Below are 25,705 nucleotides of genomic sequence, written 5' to 3' on the forward strand. Positions count from 1 at the left end.
TTAGAATATTGAGTTTGCCCTGAACCCCTTGCAGAGTTAGGAAAGCCTACTTTCTTTATTTTTAAATTTTGCTTTTTTTTTTTTTAATTCTGGATGACATCCCACAGGACACTGTGGACTGTTTTTACTATTTTTTTTTAATGCCTGTTCCTCATATTGAGTCATTTGAATAAGCCCCAACTCATGGCTTGGTTCTTTCTTTCATTTCTGCTTGAGTTCCTGTAAGGATGTTTTCATTTCGACTATAATCTTCATCTCAAAGATTTTTATTTGGTCTGCGTTTATAATTTAGAGATTAATCATTCTTTATGATCCATGCACTAGAGACGAGAGCTGACAGCTAGCATCCTATGAAAGCGGTCTCAAAATTACCTCTGCTCCTACTGAATCAATGTATAAGGGAGGGCGAGAGGAAATATGGGGGTGCTTGACTAAGCCTGCTTTTTCCTCATTTCAGAATTAGACTTTTAAAGTAGCAACTTGTGGCTCGAAGGAAATATTGTTCTGCCCATGTAGAGGGCTCAGTCCGCATACACAAAGCACAGCTCTGAGAAGAAGAACTCTACGTCATATTTATAACTGGGTCATAGAACTGATGTGAATTACAGTCCTTTCTCATCCTCCTGAAGATCAACCTTGTCGCTCACCTTCTCAGAGTTCAACACTCATGGATGCAGGAAGCAGTGGGCATTGGAAGTAGGCTTGGCCGGCAGCTCTGTCACCCCGTGACTTCATGTCTGTGAGGCTGCTGACCCTTCCTGGGTCTCTCATCTGACCTGTGGCATAATAAGAATACTTACTTTACAGGGTCGTTAAGAGGATGAAATAAGTGGGATGCTGGTGAGACCCGGGGTTCAATCCCCAGCATTACTGGAAAAGGAAGTAATAACAAAGTGCCTGGTGCATTGTCTGCTTCACAAATGTTACTTTGTTCTCTGTCAGTTACTAAGTTTCAGTCAGCAGTCTGAGTGCCAAGGGAAAAGTCATGTCAGATACACTCGAAGGCCTTTAATCCCAGCACTCGGGAGGCAGAGGCAGGCAGATTTCTGAGTTTGAGGCCAGCCTGGTCTACAAAGTGAGTTCCAGGACAGCCAGGGCTATACAGAGAAACCCTGTCTCAAAAAACAAACAAAACAAAACAAAACAAAACAAAAACAAAAACAAACAAACAAAAAAGAAGAATAAAACAATTCTAGAATTTTGCCTAGAAAGTAGAGTTTTCTCCACCTCCCCTCAGGAAGTGGTTTCTTCTCTTGGGTTGTGTCCATGATAGTGATAGGGGGTTTAGCTGATCAGATGTCAAAGGTCAGGTGAGCCTTGGAACAATGAGATTCTGACACTTTCCTCCACACCACACCATTTTTGGGGGGGGGGGGGCAGAGAAAAGCAAGCAACATAGAGAAAGGAACCAGAGCCACGCCCCATAAGATATGAGAGATCTAGGGATAGGGAGAAGTGAGACCCATGGGAGATTAGGATCATGGGGTCTGGGGGCTGATTTTGTATGCTAGAACAGTAATGTATACAAATTTATATTTATGAAAGTTTTGGTGTGCTTCACATTGTTCCCAGCACTAAAATTAAGGTCTCATGAGGTGACAGCTCTTGCAAATATATATATATATATATATATATATATATATATATATATATATTCTCATTATATTCTTATTATATATATATATTCTTATTTTAATGTTTACTTATTCATTGAATTTCATTTGTTCAGTCTTGTGAACCACACCTACATGAGAAAGACTTTTCTGACAGATCCATTTAAAAGTCATCAACCTATATTGGGATACAATAATCTGTAGGTACCAGGATGTTGAAATAGAGACTACACCATTAAAAATCTGTGTTTTCCACAGTGTTCAGGTACCCAGTTTTAAAGACCTTTTCTGAGCCTGGCCAAGGTTACATCTGTAATGTCAGGACACAAGAGGCTGCTGCAGGAGGATCACTAGTTTTAACCCAACATGGACCACATAGCCAGACTTCTTCAGATTAACAAATCAGTAAGGAGGTAAGTAAGTGACCTTCATTATTGAATATCATCTGATTCTCTTTTTTTTAATGGAGGAATATTTCACAGGAGACTATTAAAAAATATGTGCAAATATATATGAGGAAAGACTGGGACCATGAAGAGGGCTCAGTGCAAGTGACAGGTCCCTGGTCCACTGCCATAGCTGCCAAGGACATCGTGGTTTCACCTCTAGGCTGAGAGTCTCTGGCCTTTAGTGAGCATCTTAAATAAGAAGCCTGGGGCTGGGCTTGTGGCTCGGATGGGAGACTGCTTGCCTTTCAATTACTAGGTTTTGGGTTCAATCCTCAGTGCTTTCTAAATCTGTTTTGGTGGTGTTAGCATATAACCCATTACTTTGAAGGTGGAGGCGGGGGATAAGGGGTATGGGATCATCCTAAGGTACCTAGAAAGTATGGATCGGCCTGCATCACATGAGGCTCTCTTTTGGTATAATATAAAAAACAATAATCGTATTCAAAAACTGATATTTCCATTCCCTAATCATACCTACATTTCCCCTACTTCTGGACTACAACCTCACTATTCTGCACTGCAGAGTGACTGTCACAGATTTAAAATGAGTTGTACCCCACACACCTAAATCAGTGTGTGTGTGTGTGTGTGTGATGTATATATGTGTATGTTAGATCTGTGTCATGGATGTTCATTTGTGTGTGGGGCTGGCACGCTGAGAATGTGCCAGAGGCCAGAAGAAGATGCTGATATTCTAGTGGAGCTTATACTCAGACAGGATAAAAAGCAAGGAGTTCACAACCCCTGTATGCTGATTTTGTTACATAGCATGTCATCTAATAAGCTAGGATGTTATTTCCGTCTACGATAAAAGTTAACACTTATGTTGCCCTCTTGAATGAATGGTCTGATCAGGAATCACATAAACATGGTTGAAGTGAAAACTTTAAGGGTTCTTTGGAGAGTCAGTTGTGTTGGAAGGTGTTTTGCTGGGGCAAACACATGAAGGAGTGTTTTTCTGAAGGGGACACAGGTGAAAGACTAAGGCAGACTCATGAAGGAACGTTTCACTGAAGCAGACACAGGAGAGAGGATGCTCTGCTAAAGCAAGTACAAATAAGAACACATGTACGGGTCTGCCTTGCATTGCATAATTGGGCTGCATTTGTCAGGTCTTCAAGGGACTCAGGCTGATTGGATGCTCGAGCTGAGGCAAGACCGGTGCTGAGGCAAGGCACGTGGAGGACACATGATTATTTGGAGGGTATAAATAAATAGGACTCCATGGAGTGACGGAGACAGAGATTGGCTTGCTGGTACAGTTAGCTGTGCAACAAGTATGGGTCTCAAGTCTTCGATGATCTCTGCTTCCCTAAGAGGGGCACAGCCAAGAACTACTCCTGGTGTTCCTGCCCGTCCCTCCCGCTGACTGAAGCAGAAGCTGAGGCTTGACTGTCCCTGCTAGGTCACGTCACCGTTGTTGCTTATCTGATTCTCCTGAACGGGACTGCTGGTGTATCTGTGAAGTGTTTTTGAGTGGATCAAGCTGCTGCTGCCTGCTAACCTGTGAACTGAACTGCCGATTTGCAGACAACACAGATGGGAATTGTTCCATTCTAAACAGGTCCACTTCCCCCATATCCTTTCTTTCCCACTACCTCTGGTGGGTGGTGGGCTACAAGGGAGGTTAAAGTGTTTAGGAATCATCATTAAAAGTAAGGTTTGGAAAAATTAAAGTTACACATGGTAAACAAAAGGGCTGATTGCAAGCACCTCCTGCAGCCTCTTCCTTTATGAAGTGCCTGCTTCCTGTGTGCCTGAGGTGCCTTCACACCAGCTTAGCTTCTGTGACATTGGTCCAGTTCATGCTTCGAGGTTCTAAGTGGTAGTGGTGCCTTGAAGCAGTGACTGTCTGCATGGAAAAAGCATTTTCTAATCAGAGAGCATCCTGGGGACAAACAGTAGCTGGGGGACAGCTGCAGTGCGGCCCCTGCCACCTTTATGTGTCCAGCTCTTCTCGCCATGAGTCAGCACATTAGGGAGCTGTTTTAGGGGAGATTACAGAAAAGCAGCTGCCTCTGGGGTATTTGGGTCATAGCTAACGGTGGCCCTGGTAACCATGAGCTACAGGACTAGGAAAGAACCTTCCTCGGCTGGTCTCAGTTGGTCTCTCTGTCCTCTGATTTGATCTTTTCTGAGATGAATGGGGAATTTTCGCAGTATCACAAGCCTCGTGGTCATCATGGAGATAGAATACTCAGGGGTCAGGGAGGAACAAACATCCTATGGCTTCATATTTTAGAGCTAAAGGGTATTTAATTTGTTCCTCTGATGTCGCTGGAGCTCAGGGCAGTTAAACAACTTGAGCTTGGTGGGTATGCAGGCTCACACCTGTAGTCCTGGCACTTGAGAAACTGAAGTAGGAACAGTACCATGACTTGGAGGCAAGCCTGGGCTACATAATTAGACCCTATCTTAAAGCAAATCCATCCTAGTTGGAGGTGACACCTCTCCTGAGGTATTAGCAGCCAGTGCCAAGCCCTGCTCAGATGCTGTCCTTACCTCAACACAGACAGGAAGAAGTTGGGTGTGATGGCATAGGCCTGTAAGACAAACATTCACGAGTTCAAGGTCAGCCTTGTTTGCATAGCAAGTTTAAGAACAGCCTGGGCTAATTGATACTCCCCCCAAACAAAGAAGATAGAAAGGAAAGAAAAGATAGAAGAGGAGAAAAATGTTAATCCCATTCTCCTTTCCCATCTAACTTGAATCATTTCCCAGCCATTCAGAGAGGAATTCTGATCTCTTTGTCTGTCTAGGCAGCCAATAATAGCAATGAAACTTCCTCATTCACAAGGTTTGTAACAGCAACAGAAGTCCGACTGACACACTCTTGAATGCCTAAGTTTAATGTAGAAAATCTCCAAAGATAAGGCCTCTCAAGTCTAAGATCACAAAGGATCAAAATCCAAACAATCTAAATTTTGGTATAACAATTTTAGTTCTTTAAAAAATATATACTTAAGAGGCAGGCAGATTTCTGAGTTCAAGGCCAGCCTGGTCTACAGAGTGAGTTCCAGGACAGCCAGGGCTATATAGAGAAACCCTGTCTCAATATATATATTTTAATATTTAATATTAATTTTAAAGGAGCTTTGTTGGAGAAATATATACAAATATTACAGAATAAATAATATTTCCAAATTAAAATAGGCATGCATAGTATGTATGACTTTGGAAGGAAAACACTCAGCTATACTTGTTATAGTCTTATGGGTATAACAATTGTGAGCAAATAATGTAAATTTATAAGTAGGTTAAAAAAATAGAATTAAATAAATAAATCAATAAATAAAAGGGTTGGTAAGATAGCTTGGCTGGTAAAGATACTTGTTTGGCCTAGTGACCAGCTTACACAGTGGAAGGAAAGAGCTGATTCCAAATAGCTGTCTTCTTATCTTAGCCATATTCTTTCTCTCTCTCTCTCTCTCTCTCTCTCTCTCTCTCTCTCTCTCTCTCTCACACACACACACACACACACACATACACACACTAAATATATGTAAAAAGAATTAAACTAAATAGGGTGAAAAGAAAACTATCTTGGTTATTTTTCTCATGTCACCATGACAAAGAACCTGGCAGAAGCATCTTAAGTGAGGAGGGGTTTACTTGACTCACAGTTCTGTCGGCACCCTCCCTCCATCATGGTCGGATTGGCAAGGCCAATGGCTTGGTCAGCAGTGGCCGAACATTGTCAATCAGTAACTCCACACCTTGGCCAACCAGGAAGCTGAGAGCTCTGGCCAGAGGGAGATGTATCCATCACCTGCAAGGCCTGCCTCTGGAGAGCCATTTTTGCGAATTAACCCATAGTCCCAAAGGTTCTACAACTGTCCCACAGTGCCACAATCTGGGGACCAGGTTTTCAATGCCACGAGCCTGTGTTAAATGTTTCTGATTCTAGTCCCAACAACAGTATTTGGTAGCTGTATGCACCCAACTTTATGTAGTCACATGAAATGTTTTGATGGTAACTGAAGTCTTCTTGAAAACCAACCAACAAATAAGGAAACAATAAAGGAATAGTACGCTGGAGACGGGGTGAGGTGTGCTGCAGGTGTTAAAGCCTGGAGCCCAAAGGTTGCAGGCATGGAACCTGATGCTTATGGAAGCAACTGCAAACTCTCATCACAGCTCTGAGAGACCAAGGTTTCACTCTCTCTAGATTGCCTGGGACCCAACGTAGTTCTTACCCCAAAGGGAATACAATTTTGGAGCCAAATATGTGCCCATGGCCTATAAACAGATTTCTGCCTTTGCGAATTCCATGGTCAATGTGGGAAGTGTTAGTTTGAAAGAAGAAAGGAGAGAGAGAGAGCATATGAGAGAGAGAGAGAGAGAGAGAGAGAGAGAGAGAGAGAGGAGAGAGAGAATGGAGTTATAAGCCAAAGCATTTTAAATACATTTGTGGAAACCTTAAGTGAACAGAATGCAGTGGAGAAATCTCAGCCACAGGCCTCAGGTCATTTATGCTCTTATCATTTATGCTTAATTTCATTGTTTATCCCTCCACTTCTGTCTGTTCTGGGTGAGATGTGCAGGTAATCTCCCGGGCTTCGAACATAAACTGCGAGAATGTTTGGCCAGTTATTATCTGTCCCACTAAAAAGGCAGCTCAGCTCGGCCAATTCAGACCATTGGGTACCGAACCCTGCTGCACCAGGCGGAGCTCTCACAAACACGCATGCGCATCTCGAGACGCGCGACTGCGCAGGCGCCGGACACCTAGCCTTAAGGAGACGCGCCAATCCTACTTGGAACATGGCTCTCAGGCCCCAGAGGACTTTCAGGCGGCGCCAGGTCGAGTCCAGCGATAGCGATAGCGATAGCGACGGCGCGAAGGAGCAGAGTGCGGAGGAGCCGGCGTCTGCCGGCGGCCGAACAGAGGGAGCGGAGCGGCCGCGCGGGGCCCGCAGCGCCCGGGGCCGAGGTCGGGTCTGGGCGAGTTCCCGCCGCAGCCCGGGAGCTGCTCCCCGCGGGGACGGCGGAGCAGGTGACCGAGGGGTGGAAAGGGCTCCGTTGCTCAGATCCAGAGGCCTCTATGGCCGTCTGCACCCGCATTGCTCAATGCCGGGGTTGCCCGAAGCCTCCCATAGATCTTGGTGGCACTTTGCAGTTTGCATCCTCAGGTGACCCGCACCGACTAGAGCATACAGCCATTGGTGTGCACACACTGAACCCAAATCCTCAGAGAGGTCCTGAACGACTCCTCGTGCTGTTAGCTGTTAAATGTGGATGAAAGTCGTGTGAGCCTTTGGGAGCTTGTCTAACAGTTTTCTAAGAACACCAGACAGTGACTAAAAGAATAAGGACAGGGTTTGGAACGTTGTCATTTTTAAAATCAGTCATCTGCAACAACAACAAAAAGTAGATTAAAAATAATGTAAAACGAGGTGCTGTGACTGAGATTGGTGACACTAAGGACCGTTCCATTCATGTGATCAAATACCAAGTCATTTGAGGGCTGGCGAAGCCAGTCAGCAGTTAAGAGCACTGGTTACTCTTAGAGGACCCGAGTTCAGTGTCTAGCACCAACTTGGTGGTTCAGGACCGTCTGTAACTCTGGGACATTGGAACTCCTCCCCTAACCCTGTCAGGCAGCAGACACACACAGTGTAGGAAGATCACTGTGTTGTACAATAGATACACTAAACTTATTCTTGTAAAATTTTGTAACCTTTGCCAACATACATTCCCACATTGGCTCATATTAACCACCATTCTATTCAGTGTCTGTGATTTCCTTCAAATTGTTTGGATTCTACATATTAATGAGAGCTTAACATATCTGTCTTTCTGTGCCCAGCGTATAGCACTTAAAATAATGACTTCAAGGCTTGGGATCTTACTGATTTCTTAGTCAATGTCAGGGGCCCGGTTCATCTAAAGTTTGATTGATCTTTTTTGTATTTGTAACAAAGTATGCCGGTCATCTGTTTACCTTGAGTTAAGTAAGTACTTCTCTTCCCTCCTAGATCAGTGGTTCTCAAATTTCTTTGGCCTTTGAACTCTCTTTGTAACTCTTAAAAATAGAGGTCCCAAATAGCCCAGGTTTCTATAGATTATTTTTCTTTTGTTACCACTATCCTTAAGATAGTGGTACTCGGCTCAAAGTTTTACAAAATTAATAATTTGCATTGCTTCATCAACAAACGTGAATGAAAATGGCTTTCTTTTCCCTTTCTTGGTGTGTGGTGAAGAATACAATGACTGTGTACGAGCTGATGTCACTGCCTTTGTGCTGAGGCGAGCGCTTTTACCCACCACACTTGTACCTTACTACAATGTCAACCCAGAGAAAAGAACAAGTAACGTGTGTCTGTTACAATCAAAGTGGTTTTGAGTGCACACATCACCTCACGAGACCCCGAGGGCTGTGAAGGATAACTGGAGACCGTGCTTTGCCTTGGTTGGAGGCAGAGGTTGTCTCTCACAGCAGTAGCTAAGACGTGAGCGGTGGCTTTATTTTTTTCCATATTTTATTCTGTGTTTTAGAGATGTATTTTCATTTTTGTGTATGTCCATGTGTGAGTACAGTGACCACAGAGACCAGATGTGTCAGATCCCCAGGAGCTGGAGTTTCAGGTAGCTGTGAATTGCCTGACACAGATGCTGGGAACCAGACTCATGTCTTCTGCAAGGACAGTGTGTGTTCTTGACCTCTGATTCACCTCTCAGACTCTCCTTTAAATGTTTATTTGCACCAATCTTTTTGAGCTTCATGTAGTCTGGAATTAAGAGGACATCTTATGAACATGTTTATTTTGGTTATTGATTCAAATATTTTGACTCTTTCTTGCTTCCATCGGTATCCTCTTAGAATGCAGAACAGCTGAGCTCTCAACGGATGAAGAGGAAGGAACACATACCTTGACAGGAAGTAAGGGTGATCGGAGTCCGTCCTCTGATAGCTCTTGCTCTCTGGAAGAAAGAGACGTTTCACCCATAGGTTGGTAATTTTTGTAATTTTATATAACTAACTTAACTAGCTTCCTTCCTTTTTTTGCCACAAGGTCTCACTTTGTACCCCAGGCTGGTCTGGGTTTCATCCTGTAGCCTAAACTGGCCTCAGACTCACCCTCTGCCTCCTGAGCCTGTGATGGATGGCATGAAAAAGCTCTCGCATCAGCACAGTATACACCAGTCATTTTAATTGTTGATAAAGCAGTAAAAAGTATGCAACAGATAGTTATATCATTATTTATTACATGATATAACTGAGATCAGACAGCTTAGAAGTAGCCCAGACAAGGCTCAGATCAGGGAGTCTGCTCCGCAGTGTGTTCTGAGCCCCTGTGCTTGCTGGGTAGTTCCCCCTCCCACCTAGAAGCTGGTAAGAATTTATCCTGAGATTGTTGCTGATGTCACATGTAGCGTGTCTAAAACCTGAAGGAGGACAATATAACATATGTAACTCATAATGACTCGAAGAGGCTTTTTTAAAGAAAGATTGCTTAGTTCAGTTGTTAGCTAAGCGCATAACCACCTCTGGGCCAAATCTAACCCAATGCTCATTAAAGCTCTTTCAGATATTAGTTACCTAAGTCTGCTTTGGCATTACGATGGCAAAGTGGAGAAGTTATCCTGGGCCTTACTCTATAGCCCATGAAGTCAGAAATATTCCTCCGGCCTTTTAAATGTAATCAGGTGTTCATAACTTGTTTCCTTCTGTAGAGACTCTTTTTTATTTTTATTTTTTCAGGCTAGTGACATGTAAGAGCCCTTTGAGAAAAGTAGCTCAGTTCCCAGCACCCATGTCGGCCTGCGCACAACCACTCAGAACTCCAGCTCCTGCAGAGTCTGGTGCTTCCGGCCTCCTCAGGCACCAGCCCCTCACATGCACAAATGCACATTCATAATTGCAAATAGTGAATTAGATCTTTTTAAAAATTGAGCTTCGTAATAAGCAGACATAGTCTGGGGTGAATTCTGGGTGCGGCACTGTCCAGTAGAACTTTTGTTATGGTAGAAGAATGTCTATATCTTCACCATGAGTACAGTAGCCACTGCCGCAAGAAGCTGTTGAGCCGAGTCTTTACCTAAGTTGATATGGTGCGATATGACTAGTGGCTGCAGTACTCAGCACTGCTTCTGAGGATGGACAGTGTGAGGGACAGTGTGAGGGACAGTGTGAGGGTTCTGAAGCGCAGGTAGCTCTGCTCTCCTGAGGAGAAGCCAGTCGGGAACAATGTGTGGCATAATTTCTAATAATCACAGAGAGTAGAGTTGGCATGTGGGTGGTAAATTCCCTTCAGAGTACAGGACAGTTCCACGGTAAAGAGTTGTCATTCCTCCAAATACACCATCGAGATAGCAGATGTGCTATTTAAAGATGGCAGGGCTAGGTATGATGGCACATGGCTGTCACCCAAGCACAAAGCCGTGTGTGTGTGTGTGTGTATGAAGAATGTATTTGTTATGTGTTTGGCTGTGAGAATTAACCAGTGATAGGCTGTCTGCCTTGAGATGTTCCCTGTGGCAGAGGTTCTTCTTACAAAAGAGATCACAGTTGATCTCAGCTTATTAGATGATTGCTTGTCTGGTGGGCGATGCATACGCTAATGCCACTTATCAGAAAAAGCACGGGGGTGTCTGTATCCGTTCAGCCCTCGTCTGTCTGACATCTGCTGTGTGGGAACTGTGGAGACGTGAGGGGACAGGATGGGAAACACAGTCTTCCCTTCCCTGAACTCTGACATGTAACTTGGGAGAGGATTACTTCCTGTGACACCAGCATCTCCCCACCAAGTCCTGCATTGAGTCAGGTCCACTTGATGTGTTGTTTTCCAGTCCACTTGGGTATTGGCGACTAACGCCGCTTCATAACCCCACTGCTACATACAGTCCCCTTAGAGGCTCTGCTCAGCTCCAGTACCGCGCTGAGAAGGTGTTTCCAGCGAGTCCCTAGGGTTTCAGTTTTTAAGTCTTGGATCCCGTGATGGGTTTGGAACTTTAATCTACTTTAGACAAGAATAACTGCACTTATTATCAGAGACATGTTGGCTTCTTCTCCCTTACTCCACAGTAGAATCATGACTCCAGATTAGGGAAGGTTCGCAGCTCTGCCTGGTCCCTACTTAAACTTCATCAGCAACGTTTTTCTTTTCCAGTATTCACTTAGGAAAAGAATTCAGCAAATGATTTGATTTATGCTTTGTTCATTCTGTTTTATCGTCGTTTCTGAGATGTGGTCTTGTGTAGTACTGACCAGCCTGAAAATCATGATGATGCCCAGACTGGCCTTGAACTCCCAGCAGTCTTCGTTCCTCAGCTATTTAATGCTAGGATTGCAGGCATGTGGCCCATGGCCACACATATTTTATCATGATCTGCTAAATCCTGTAAGAGAATACAGACCATCCTTTTTCCCACCGATAATAATCTTTAACTAAATACTGGTCCAGCTGGATGTGGTGACACCTGTATGTAATTCCAGAAAATCACAAGTTGTAGGCCAACTTGACCTACATGAGGCCCTGCCTCAAAAGAGAAACAAATAACTAGGCTAGTGAGATGGCTTCTTGGGGGCAAAGCTTGGCAGCACTAAGCCTAAGGACCTGAGTTTGGTCCCTGGGACCCAGTGGTAGAAGGAAAGAACTGATTCCTACAAGCTGTCCTGACATCTGCATTTGTACCACAGTGCTTGCTCTGCCCCTGCTTTTAGTTGAATAAACAAACAAGTGTAACTAGACTTTTTGAAAGAACAAACTAAGTAAATACTGTCTACTTAAAAGGAAATGAATTTTTTTAAAGACTTAATTTTTATTCATGTGTATGTATGGGTACATGTGGCAGGTGCCCACAGAGTCCAGAAGAGAGTGTCAGATACTATGGACTAGAGTTACACACAGGTGGTGGTTAGCTGCCCACCTGAATGCTGGGAACCAAGGTGGTTCTTGGGGGAAATTGTCAACCTCTCTTAACTGCCAAGCCAGCTCTTCTCCTCCTTGCATTTATTTATATATATGTAATGTATATATTATAATAGATAAATATATCTTATATAATAATATGAAAAATATATATTTATTCATTCACTGATTCATTCTCCCCACTTCTCTCTCCCTCTCTTCCTCTCCCTCTTCTTCCCCCTCTGTCTCTCTCCTCTCTGTGTGTGCACGAGTATGCATAAATATAAATGTGTAGATCAGAAGACAGCTTACATGAATCTTTTCTCTTTCCCCCTGGGGGTCCCAGGCGTCAAACTGAAGTCACCAAGCTTGGCAGCAAGCGCCTTTACCTACTATGCCATTTCTCTGGCCCCATGATTGATTTTCTTGTCGGTGAATGTTTTGGATTCCTAACAATTGTCATGTATTGTTTCATGGGTGACCACACGTTTTATTTCCTTTAGGGCTGAGGTCCCTGAGTCTTGTATAAAGACCGAGACTTCTAAAATCTCTTACTTTTTCTCCTGTGTTTTAAACATTAGAGCCTTTGCACATCTCATGTTTTCTATTTACCTAGTCATATCTTGTATTTATTTCTCAAAATGGGGCTCAGAATTTCTCAAAATGGGGCTCAGGATTTCGGTATAGCTGAGCTGGTAGACTGAATGCCTAGCAGGCTCAGGATAGAGGAGTAGCTGAGCTGTAGACTGAATGCCTAGCAGGTGTGAGATCCTGGCTCTGGATTCTCAGCAGCACACAAACTAGTCATGCGGTCCATGCCTGTGAGCCCAGCATTTGGAAATGGCAAGAAAGGAGGCGGATCAGAAGTTCCAAGTCATTCGTGCCTGCATAGCTGCTGCCTGGAATACATGGCACCTGGCATCTCTAATGTTTCAGATGCTTGGAAGGGTAGGGATCTCTCTTGCCATCTTATTTACACTGATATCTTCTTAAAACATTTTTTATAAAATATAAAGTTAATTCCATTCATGAAGAAACCTCAGTTACTAAATTATAAGAATTCATGTCAGTGAATATATACTATACAAATAAAAACAAAAAAAATAAAGCTGTATTAGAGTTGTCATTTAGGGGCAGGAGAGATGCAGCTGATGCCCTCTTCTGGCTTCTATTGGCACCAGGTGTACACATGTACATTGACATACATGTAGGCAAAACATCCATATATATATATATATATATAAAATAAATCTTTGTATAAATATATATAAACTAACTCTTCAAAAGCAAAATAAAAATGTCTAAAAATAAAAGTTGTAGTTTCATTTAGCTGGTGAAAAATATTATTTTCTTTACATTTAACTTCTCTCTTTCCTTTCATGTGAGTCACACTACAAAACAGAGATCTGACGTGAGTGTGTGCTGTTGCTCTGACGCTCTGATGGGCTGCGTGCTGTCATCATCTGTCTCTTACTTCTCTGTGTGGAGGAGCCTTCATGAGGAGGTGCTCTGGTGTGGCCTCTACATCAGGCTGCTGAGTTTACCCTTCTTGCTACAATCTCACTGACTGCTCAGCTCTCATGTTCCTGTCCTGACAGAACGTTCAGAAGTTAGAGCAAAGGGCAATTCGGAATGGTGTCTGCCTATTTCCCGATGGTACTAGGTTAGGTTCGTTTCCCTAATGTGCTTTTTATATCTGTTCTAGTAATTTTCTTCCTTGGCCAGACTTTGAGCCATCCATCTCCCCAGTCGCGCAAGTCTATGTAAATGGTGACGTTTAGGAGCACGGTGCCTTGTGTTGCCTTGGATGTGAGCAGCGTGCCCTCCCTCTGCAGCAGTGTGGTGCTCACTGTCCTCTTCATTTGTTTCAGTTGAGATCCCCGATGCAGCTTTTATTCAGGCAGCCCGCAGAAAACGGGAGTTGGCCAGGACCCCAGGGGACTACATTTCATTGGATGTAAACCACTCCTGCTCCACTTCTGACTGTAAGAGAAGCAATGAAGAGGACCCAGAGAGCGATCCTGATGACCACGAAAAGAGAATACTGTTTACCCCAAAGCCTCAAACACTCCGGCAAAGAATGGCTGAAGAAACGTGTACGTGTTTAACTGATTTACCGGTATCTAAAGATCATGACGTTTTCACTGCAGGAGTGGACTTGCTCTTTGCTCATTCATCACCCTGCTATCTGTTATGTCTCAAAACCTGATATCGGAGCTGCATGCAGCTCAGCTGGCAGAGCCGTGCCTAGCGTGATGGCTCATTCTTGTTATCCCAGCCCACAGTGAGAGCACGCGCGCGCGTGTGAGCACACACACACACACACACGTACACAGTAGCACGAAGCTGAATCCCCAGTGCACATGTTTGGAAAGAGTGTTGGTCTTGGTTGTTGTTATTAGTTTGGTCCACAGAGTCTTGGCTTTTAAATGATACGATTCTATCTTACCTATTACCTCAGCGTATGTGTTGTGATGTTACCAATGCTGAATCCTGCCCCTGATTTTTGACAGGTAAAAGAATTGTACAGACTTTTTTCATTTTCTGAAATGTTAGAAATTATCTTGGCCACCTTTTAGATTTTTTTTTTTGTTAGCGTGAAAGGTTCTATAGAAATTTTAGATATCATATGCTAAGATCTTCCCTACTATAATAAAACTTTCATCTTGACAGGAATGCTTTAATTGCAAAGGACTGTTCAGATTTCTCTCTCTCTCTCTCTCTCCCTCTCTCTCTCTCTCTCTCTCTTTTTATAAGATTTATTTATTTTTATATGAGTACACTGTAGCTGTCTTCAGACACACCAGAAGAAATCATCAGATCTCATTACAGATGGTTGTGAGCCACCATGTGGTTGCTGGGATTTGAACTCAGGACCTTTGGAAAAGCACTCAGTGCTCTTAACCGCTGAGCCATCTCTCCAGCCCCAGATCTCTCATTTGTAACATTTATAGATTACCATAGTTTTCTGCAAAGTAAAACTGGTTCCTTGTACCCAGGAATTTTTGCGTGTGTTTGAGACATCATCTCATGTATGTAGGTTAGTCTCAGACTTACCATGTAGCTAAAGATGACCTTGAATTTCTGATCCTCTAATCCCTACTTCCCAAGTGCCAGGATTATATAGGTGTGTGCTTGAGACTTACCCAGTCCTGGGAATTGAATTTAGGGCTTCATGCCTGCTACTCAAGCACCTTGCCGACTGTGCTACATCCTAGGCTTCAGGAACCATTTTTAAATGTTCATTTCTCAGGTATGAATTAAGTATATTTTTCCTTTTAAAAAAAATCACATGTATTTATTTTAATTTTTATTGCACTTTTACTTATTTTGTGTGTGAGCTCACACATTATCTGTAAATGTGAGTGTTTGAGTAGACATGTTTAGTCAGTGTGCACATGTGGAGGTCCAGAGGACTAATTACAGTAGTGGATTTTCTTCCATCATGAGTTATGAGTCCTAGGGTTGGAACTCAGATGCCTTTAACCACTGGGCTACCTTGCTAGCCCTGTTTACCTGTTTTGTGTTGTGTGTGTGAGTATGGACACACACATCCCACAATGTAAGCATGGAGGTCAGAGGACAACTTTTGGGAGTTGGATTTCTCCTCCTACCATGTGGGTCCTTCAGGGTTGAACTCAGGTTGCCAGGCTTGGTGGCAAATTACTTGCTGAGCCATCTCGGGACCTCTTAATCATTAAAAAAAAACAAACCTTTCATTCTCCCAGCCTCTTCCATATGGGAAAGCGGGCGGTTGAAAGGGAGTGCTGGCCCTGGAGTCCAGTGTGTCCATTTGAGTTCTCACTGCAAAACAGTGCTCTGACCGGTTACTTAGTTCAGAGTTTGGTCTCATTTTTAAAACGAAGGTAATACTGGCTCTCCCTCCCTGGATTATTATGAAGAGGAAACAGCAATGTGAAGTGCTACTAAGCCTGCATAAAATAACTCCCCAGATCTGAGCACTGCCGTCAGACTGGGAAAATACTGGATTAATATGTTAACTTCTGGTTTTAATAGCAATCAGGAGTGAGGAATCAAGTGAAGAGAGTCAGGAAGATGAAAACCAAGACATCTGGGAGCAGCAGCAGATGAGGAAAGCAGTCAGGATCCCGGCGGTAAGCATCCTGAGGGCACTGGGACAAATTACCCCAGGCCCAGTGACTTCAGTTTTACTCTGAAGTTTTTGTTAGAGTGGTGGGGACACCCATACCACAGTGCATGTGTAGAGGTCAGAGGACAACTTTGTAGAGTTGCTTCTGTCTTCTCAGTGACATAAATTCTGCAGATCAGACTCAGATCTCCAGGCACACATGTGCATGTATGTGCCCATACATACATGTAAATACACAATAATTTCCCTCTTAAGTGACCACACTGCTTACTAATAAGAAGTGTGCTTCTATTGATGCTGCATGACTTCTCCACATGGGACTCAGGTTGCACACTGAAGTCTAGTTTCTTTATTGATCTTCATGTAGTATCTTTTCCCACAGCATCTTATCTGCCCAAAAGCCAGCTCCACGAATGTGCATTCATCAGAGGTTGCAGTTGTAGAGACTGGGGAGGCAGCTCAGTGGTTTAGGGTACTTGCTGCTCTTCTTGAGGACCTGGGTTAAAGTCCCAGCACCCACATGGTGGTTTCCAAATACCTGAAACTTAGTCCTAGGGATGCAGTGCCCTCTTCTGGCCTTTGTGGGTACCACATGCTCTTGGTGTGCAGACATACAAGTAAAACAACGTTACACATTAATTAAATAAAAAGGTTAAAAGCAAAGGTTGCAGCTTAAAGTCCAGCAGATATGGAAGATGGCTGGGTTTTCCTGGGCAATACATGAAGCTTTGCTATGTGCTTTTGAGTGTACTATAACATCTTCATGCACGTTGAGCATGAACTCAGATTCCCTTACATGGCCTATCTTCCTTTCTGTCAGCATGGCACAAACAGAGCCACCTTGGAAGACGGAATGTCAGCGGGGAACTGCATTCATCCAGTTGGACTCTGGACAAGTCTGTAGTCATTTTTTTGATTGCTGATTTATATGAGAGAGAGCCCCTCCCTGTGGGCAGTACCACCACTGGGCAGGTGGTCCTGGGTTACATAGGGAAGCAGGTTGAGTAAGCCATAGTGAACAAGCAAGAAAACAACACTTCTTCCATAGTCTCTACTCTTGTTTAGAGGTTCGAGCCTTGAGTTTCCTTGTTTCCTTGATGATGGACTGTTGTTTGCCTTGGTCAGTGTTTTACCACAACTGAGAAGCAGATGAGGATACCCTGTTTCTACCTCGTACAAATCATTTCAGTGGTTGCCTAACATTCTTGAGAGTTGGCAAATCATAATTTACTTGACCATCCTTCCTCTTGATGAATAGTTTAGGTACTGTTATTTTCCTGCTTGCAAATAAGACTGACTATTCAGATATTTTCCTCCTCCTTCTCTTCACATGTCAGTTTAGGACTGTTCCCTAGGAATAATTGCTAAGATAGCATCCACCCCCAATCAAGGGCAGAAAACCTTTCGTAGGTCTTTGTTGCGTAAATTCTATAGCTCTTCAAAGGAAACATCTCCGTTTCGGTGATCACTGTTAGGAAATGTCTCACTACAGTCTCGGCATCTTGCGGTGCAGATTTAATGGATGAAACTGAAACCTCTTACTTATTTCATTTGCATCATTACCCAGTGTGTGATGACCTCCAGTGTGGAGGTCTGTCACTGTCTGATTCCTGTGGCTGCTCTAAAAGCTCACCACTGATTTGGTAGTAGTTTACTCTAACAAAACAAACAAACAAAAACAACCCAGAATCAAAATATGAGCTGATCTGCCATATTCCAGAATCTCTAGAAGAGAATTCACGCCTTGACTCTTGCGGGTTCTGTTGGCATTCTTCAGCATGCGCTTGTATTTCTCACTGCATCACTCTGCCTCTCATGAGGACCCAAGCTACTGTGGGCCCTTTGTGCATAATCAGATCCAGTCCTACTACCCAAAGCCGCCTCAGATGTATCTGCTGCCATGTAAGACAACACTGACGTAAATGGAAGTGTTAAGGGGTTTCCATTAGCATACAGCAGCCAGTTACAGGAATGCGCAGTCTGCTTGAGTGACAGATGAGGAAAATCCCTGCAGTGAGTTTCTGTGCTACACGTCTCAGTGTAGCCCCAATGACGTAGTGTTGTAAGAAAGTGGGCACACGGGAGAGGGAAGAAAGTCCTCCCAGAAGTGATCCTCCAGGCACTATTAAAAGATATCCATGACTTAGGGAGTGGAAACCTGAAGGAATGTCAGGACTGTGTTGGGATTCGCGATTAGATTGGACCTGGAAGAGGCTTGGAGACAACTGAGGTGAGCCACAATGCCTGATGGAAAATAGAAGCAGTGGCTGAGTCTCTGGTCCGTGTCTTCATGTTGCTTGTCTGACAGTGGACTTTGAGAAACTGCTGTGCACTGCAAGTGTGGTAGTGGAAACTGATGGGAAGGGCTGTAGGATGTTCTCTTAGGAGTGCATTCTCTGCAGGTTCCCAGCCCTAGACAGCCATGGAGTTACTCATTCACAATTCCTCAAGAACTCTGCCTTTCCACAGTGCATCAGAATATCAGCAAACTTCAGGAACTAACTGTCATGGAAGTCAGAAGTTTAGAATTCATCATGCCCATATGAATTTAATAGTCTCAAGGCTAGTGCTGTAGCTCAGCGGTAGTGCACCTACCTGGCATACATGAGGCTATAGGTTCAGTCCTCAGTACTGCCAAGCTGGGGGTGGAGTGGGTGGAAGTTGCAGTTTTTGGTTTTGTTTGATTTTGGTTTTGGTTTCTGTTTCTCTAGGACAGGGTCTCTGTGTGCAGCCCTGGCTGCCCTGGGACTCGTCTATAGATGAGACAGACATCACACACACAGAGACCGTCCTGCCTCTGCTGTCTGAGTGCTGGAAGATAAGGCATTTGCCACAATGCCTGGCTGGAAAAATAGGCATGAATATATTCTAAAACTGTTGGGAGATTTAAAAAATGTTTTATTGTGATTGTGATATTGCAAAGCATTGGGGCTTTACTCAGTTTTTCTTTGTATGGTAAATGAAGTGTTTTTTAAAAATAATTTTTCACATTTTTTAGGGACAAAATACAGACCTTTCCCACAGCAGTAAGTCTCAAACCCTGAAGAAGTTTGATACTTCCATTTCATTTCCACCGGTAAATTTGGAAATTATAAAGAAACAGTTAAATAATAGGTGAGTAATGCTTATTTTGTAATTTATATTTATCTGAGTGACTAATAGTAAAAAAAGCATTATGTTCTTTAAGTTATTAAACATTAATATTAAACATTTAGGAAAAATAAATCTATTATTTTATCATACACAGCAGATTTTCATTTTCTTTTTTTTTGTTGGTCTTAATGACAAATACCCTTTACATGATTAAAACTATTAATTCCATTTTTTTTAATATGACTATAGGCATTTTTCTACACTGCTGGATTTTTGTCTTTAAAGACATGGTCTTAGTTTGTGCCCCAGCTGGCCTTGAATTCCTGTCCTCTGAGTTCCTAAGTTATAAGAACCTCTGCTTCACCCATGTCTCATCAGGATTACCTTCTACAGTATTACCTAGACACATCTCATGTTTGTTCCTATAGTTAGTTCACTGTAATTATTTCTCTGTTCTAAGTCTCATCTCTGTGTCACTATAGTAGTGAACATGGTGCTTTGTTGTTGCTTCTGTTTTTTGAGGTAGGGTCTTTTTCTATATAACTCTGTAGCTGTGGCTGGCTTTGAATCCATGCTCCTCCTACCTTGGCCTTCCTACTATCACAGGCATGTACGTGACTGTACTATTGGCTTTTTGTGTGTATGCATGTGGGTTTTGTTTGGTTTTTCTGTTTTGGAGTTTTGTTTGTTTCTTTTGTTTTGTTTTCGAGACAGGGTTTCTCTGTGTAGTCTTGGCAATCTTAGAACTCACTCTGTAGACCAGTATGACTTCAAACTCAAATCCACCTGCCTCTGCTTCCCAAGTGCTGGCATTAAAGGTGTGTGCCACCGGACCCAACCTTTTGTTTGTGTGTTTGGCTTTTGTTTTACTACATTAATAGGAGAAATTCACCATGACTAAGAGTTTACTTATATGATTGGTATGGTGTCTTCTGAAAGCACAGTCCTTTTTTTTTTTAATATTTGGGCATTGATAAGTACTGAAGCAAACGGTAATTACCTAATGACCTCCCATTTTCTATAATTAAGGCATGTCCTGTCAGAAACTGTTTTAAGTATTTTATTATATAATGTACAGAGCATCTATTGTCTGCCGGTCCCTGTGTTTATCAAGTAGTAGGTGTGATGGTCAGGGTTTGATTAGCCTATATGATAGTTTATTACCAGGAGTGCATTCAATTATGCTGCCTTTTAAAGAACATCCTCATTTTTTTCTCCAAGATGTATGTACGCACATGCATGGCACATGTGTGGAGTCAGAGTACAACTTTGTGGAGTTGGTTTTCTCCTTCCATCTCTCTGTGGGGTCTGGAGATTGAGCCAATGGCATCAGGCTTGTGCGTTATCCCTGAGCCATCTCACTAGCTCAAGATGTGTTTTGTGTACATTTGAAAATAGGTTCAAATTTTTCTATATCATAAGTCAGCTTTAAAGTAATTCAATTCCTTAATCATACTACAGAATGTGTCACTGTAGTTGTTTGATTAAATGGAGATAGTTTTATAGAAAAGTCACTTTATATTTTGAGATAAATATTTGAAATCTTCAGGTGTACCAGCACTGTGTACCAGTCTGTATTCTGTGGGGTTGGCTGACTCCAGCCCACGCTGTGTCTGTAAATGAAGTTTTATTGGAACACAGTTTAGTGCTTCCTGTTGGTGATATAGCACAGAGCTGAGTAGCTCCAAGAGCAATTATATAGCTCTAAAAGCTGAGGCTGTTTACTTTCTGACCTGCTACAGAATAAGGCTTAGACCTCCTGAGTGAGTGTTCTCAAATAGCGATGCTGAGTGGAATTACCTCAACAGATTCAACATTGTTCCTGAAGTACATTCATTATCATTTACTGGTGTTTTAATTGGCTTTCCTTAAAAATAAAACAGAATTAAAGCTGTTACATGTAGAATTGTTTATACAGCAGAACCCGTATGGTGTTCCTTGAAGGACTGTGTTTGAGAGAATCGCCTTTAGAGTGAGAATTACAAAGACAGTGGGTCACGTAGATTAATGGTTGAGATCCTCTGACCTAAGTAACTGCTACTTTTAGCTTTATTCTATTTTCAACTCGGATCTTTGTTTTTGTTTTTTACTAAGCAAGTATAAGATGGTACCAAAAAGGATGTTGGCTTTCCGAAGGAAACAGTTTGCCACCAGTTTTTTATATTTTCTTCTGTGCCCTGTGCGTGCCTGCCTTTTCACTGCTCTAGCTAGTAACGCCCACGCTTGGGAGCTCCTGGTGCCGAGACAAGGCCTCTCACTGCCCCGGGACTTTCCAAGCAGGTTGTGGGGATTACAGGCGTGCCTCCATGCCAACCTTCCTGGGTGGCATTGGAGTTCTCACTCAGGTCCTCCTGCTTGCAAGGCTGGCACTTTCCTGACTGAGCCTTCTCCCAGCTTAGCTTGCACTTTTATCTCCATAAAGTAAGGGAAGGTTTTTAGACATGTAGTGTGTCTCCACTAAACTTAGAAACACGATATACTGCTTAAAGGCTAAATTTCTTTTCAGGACCAGGTTAGCAGGATTAGTTGAATTAAGTTTTTAGTTCAGATTAAAGTCCATATACTTTTAATTTATTTCATTGTCTATTGATTTGTTAATCCTAAGGCATCCATAGAGTTCAAATGCTAATAGGATATATATTCTGATTCTGTGAAAGAAATATGTTTCATGTGTTTCTGTTGGCTTGCGTCTGTGATAGGTAACATAGTTTTAAAAGATAAACAGTCATTGAATTGATGTGTGTGATATTCTTCAGAGCTGGATCAAGTCTGCTGTCTTCACTTTAGCAGAGCAGTGTAGGGCTCATGCAACAGGAAAGGCAATGGTCCCCATGTACAGCAAATTCTTACTGGAAAATAATCACCCCTGAGTCACAAACCAGATAAGTTATACCAAACCGGACTGTGCCTAGATGGTGCTAATGCCAGGTCGGTCAGTTTTCCAAGCAAGACAACAGATTTGTATGTGCTCCTTTGTTTCGTATGAAACCTTTGGGTATTCTTGGAACTCCCTTCATTTATAAGTTCTGGTCAATCTTAGCCTAAAACCAAGTCATCTTTTTGATTCTTAGTGAATTCAAGGCCAGTTTGGGTTAGAGACCCAGTTTCAAGAAAAACAAAATAAAATAAATAATCCCTGTGGCCACCTTCTGTTGCTAAGTCTCTTTAGGTGGTTTTTTGTTTGTTTGTTTGTTTTGTTTTGTTTTGTTATCTTTTCCTCCTGAGAACAGTAATTGTGGTCTCTCTAGCTTCACAAGTCTAATAAATCAAGGTTTCTACAGTAATCACTATGTCTGTGTTTGAAATCATCTTTATTAGAGTACTGCTTAAAAGGAAGAGAATGAAAAATGAAACTTCTATTTTTTTAAATTTTATTTAGATTAACATTACTACAGGAGTCTCATCGCTCACACCAGAGAGAATATGAAAAATATGAACAAGACATCAAGAGTTCAAAGACGGCTATCCAGAATCTTGAGAGTGCATCAGACCATGCTCAAAACTACAGATTCTACAGGGGCATGAAAAGTTATGTGGAAAATATAATTGATTGTCTAAATGAAAAGGTGTGTATAAAATATGCATGAATAGAGACTCCCCCTGCCCCCTTTAGTCAGTTAGTAAAGAAGAGACAGGCTCAGTGGGTAAGGTGTTGTGTAATTATGAGGTCCTGAGTTTTGATTCCAAGAAGCAAATAACAGAGGCAGCAGTGATGTGGGTTTTCAGCAGGTTCTTACTGTGCAACCCAGGGTGACTCCTAATTCCCTGCCTCAGCCTCTGACTTCTGGGATTATAGTCATCTGCTACCTCACACATTTACCGTGGTATTGCTCATCCTCTTGCTGTTAGACATGGGCCAGCGTATTCTCCAGAATGAAGGGTGGTTTATTACTTTGCTAGATTAGTAAAACTGGATTTTGTAAAATGTTGATTTTGATGACAGAAAAAAAATCTTTGTATGATTAGCTGCATGTAATTTTGCCTGTGAAGAAGGCCACAGTCTGAAGCTTAGGCTGTCTTAGAGCTTGCAGTGTAGCCGAGGTCGGCCTCATACTTGTGGATTCTCATGTCTCAGCCTCCTGAGTGCTGGGATTTCCGCGGTGTGAGTCACCATGCCCTGTGTAGATCTCTTTCTTCTAAATTCTCTTGAGTCCTTTGCTCTTTCACACCTCGGTTCATCGTGGCAAACTTTTTTTCTCTTAGTTTTTAGTGAATTTAAACAAATGGTTTAAAACATTTTTTATTTAATTGTATGAGTGGTTTTGCTAGCATGTACATTTGTGCAGCACGCGCATTCAGTTTCTGGAGTCCAGAAAAGAACATCAGATCCCCTGGAACTAGAGTTACAGATGGTTGTAAGCTGCCATATGGATGCTGGGAACCAAAATGTGATCCTCTGGCTGGAAGAGCAGCCGGTGCTCTTAACCACTGAGCCATCTCTTTTCCAGTCCCTGGCTTAGAGTGTTTAATGCTTATTCAGTATGACCTAAAATTTACACTTTTATTTGTGATGGTTCTTTAATAGTTGTATGTTTAAAATGTTTACACCATCAGATTTTTTAATCTTTCATTTACTTTGTGTTGTGTGCACACTCAGTGCTGACTTGGGATCCTCTATTACCTTTTTGCAAGGTACTTTATTTAAGCCCCAGTACTTTAAAAGAAAGCGATCGTTAAAGTAGTTAAATTCTCCTATATCTATCCATAAAATATTGCTTTGTCACCATGTTGTCAGTTGGTACTGTGGTGTTTTTTACAGTGTAGATTTTTCTTCATTCATCCTTGAATTACACTTCTGAAATGCTACTGGCCCACATGGACTGCTGTAGCTGTATTCCTGGAAGCAGCAGACATGAAGTAACTGCTCCTGAGAAGGAGGATTCCAGTTTCATCCAGTCACACATTCTGGAGCATAGCCCTCTTATCTGTCCCTAGTGACTCTCTTCCATTTATCAAGTTTATTCTGGTGCCGGGACTCAAACCCGGGGCCTTAGACATGCTCAGAAGGCATTGTGCACTCAGCTATAGCCCAGCCCGGTTCTTCAGATTTTCAGATTTTGCCCGCTTCCTCTAGTATCTCCTTGCTATCTGTCAGCATTTCCCCCTCAGCATTCTCTGACAAGGATCCTTCCTTTTATCCATCTCGCAAGCACATTCTCCTCACCCCATATCATTTGATTTCATAATTTGTGACTTGCACTAATATTGGAACTATTTATTCAAGAATTGAATGTATACATGTGATTACAAATAATACCTTTTATACTTTTTATAATTCACTATTGGTGAACTCCAGCACACTACTTTTGTGTTTCAGATTGTCAGCATTGTGGAACTAGAATCATCCATGTACACGTTGCTTTTAAAACGGTCAGAAGCACTTTTGAAACGCAGGCAAGATGAATTAAAATGCGAATCATCATATTTGCAGCAGTTATCACGTTAGTGTTTTTTTATATTCCATTATTTGTTAAGCTAAATTTTCATGGAGAATAAAAATATTTTTAGTTCTATATTTAAAAAGAAAAAAAAAAAGCTATTTACTTGAGGGGAGGTTATTATTGCTATGAAGAAACACCGTGACCAACAGCAGGTTAGGGAGGAAAGGGTTGATTTCCTTACACTTCCGTGTCAGAGTTTATCCTCAAAAGCAGTGCGTGCGGGAGCTCAGGCACAGAAGGAACTGGGAGGTAGAGCGGATGCTGAGGCCACGCGGGTGCTGCTTGCTAGCTTGCTTTCCGTGACGTGACGTGCTTAGCCTGCTTTCTAATAGAACCGTGGACTGACCCAGGGATGGCCCCACCCACAATGGCCTGGGTGCTCCCCATGAATCATGATTTAAGAAAATGCCCTACAGGCTTGCATACAGACAGACCTTCTGGAGACATGGAAATTCTCAGTTGAGGCTCTCTCTTCTCTGATGACTCTAGCTTGTTTCAGTTTGACACAGAACTAGCCAGTACAAAAGCTTTTTCTATATTTCACATTAATCCTTTACCCCGCACCTGGCATTTGAAGGAGGAGTTTCAGTATACCTTGTTTAAGGTTAAAAATAAATATGAGACTCTCCAGTCACTTAAGCATTTGAGACAATTTTTTTAAGTGTATTTTTCTAGGTACGTGTGTGTGCCTGAGTAGATGTAAGTGCATTATATGAGTGCAGGAGTGTTCAGACGTCCAAATGGTGTAAGTTCCCCTGGGACTGGCAATCTCTAGACACTTAGCAGCCATGTAGGTACTTGGAACTGAACCCTGGTCATCTGGGAAGACAACTACTGCTCTTAACTGCTGAGCCATCGCCCAGGCTCCTTGACACAGAGTATTTATATGCCATTCAGTGAACAGAGAGTGGTTGGACATAACTCCCCAGCAGTCGAGCTCTGTAGTTGAAGGACTGCACAGATGGGTGAGCCTCAGCAGAGTTGGTAAGGAGTGACCTCTCAGCTTCCTCACGCCACACTACTGCTGCTGCACTCGTGTCTTAGCTTGGGTGCTTAGGGAATGAGGTCCCGTGTGGCTGACAAGGAAGAGTGAAGTGGCTGTCAAGCTCCCACCCACATTTGGTCAGTTGTAAAGAGTAGAGTG

At 42.6% G+C, this 25,705-nt stretch overlaps 1 protein-coding gene across 12 annotated transcripts in view; it reads left to right on the forward strand.

The window, feature by feature from the left end:
* Positions 1–25,705, forward strand: part of Gcfc2 (GC-rich sequence DNA binding factor 2) — a 48,537-nt gene that overhangs the window by 6,319 nt on the left and 16,513 nt on the right. For 3 of the 12 annotated variants that reach the window (XR_377474.3, XR_377475.3, XM_006506304.3), the window contains exons 1-7: positions 6,755–7,058; positions 8,886–9,014; positions 13,788–14,012; positions 15,934–16,031; positions 19,026–19,141; positions 22,500–22,686; positions 24,438–24,561. Coding sequence is in view for 6 of the 12 variants with exons in the window: in XM_006506304.3 (XP_006506367.2) it covers positions 6,827–7,058; positions 8,886–9,014; positions 13,788–14,012; positions 15,934–16,031; positions 19,026–19,141; positions 22,500–22,686; positions 24,438–24,561 (1,111 nt within the window). In the remaining 6 variants the exon portion in view is untranslated. Of the gene's footprint in view, positions 1–1,871; positions 2,027–6,749; positions 7,059–8,885; positions 9,015–13,787; positions 14,013–15,933; positions 16,032–16,847; positions 18,883–19,025; positions 19,142–22,499; positions 22,687–24,437; positions 24,562–25,705 lie in introns of those variants that run through there. The other 9 variants (XR_003956216.1, XR_003956217.1, XR_003956219.1 and 6 more) reach the window with 6 other exon arrangements.

Source organism: Mus musculus, chromosome 6 (genome assembly GCF_000001635.26).
Source record: "Mus musculus strain C57BL/6J chromosome 6, GRCm38.p6 C57BL/6J".
NCBI lineage: Eukaryota > Metazoa > Chordata > Mammalia > Rodentia > Muridae > Mus > Mus musculus.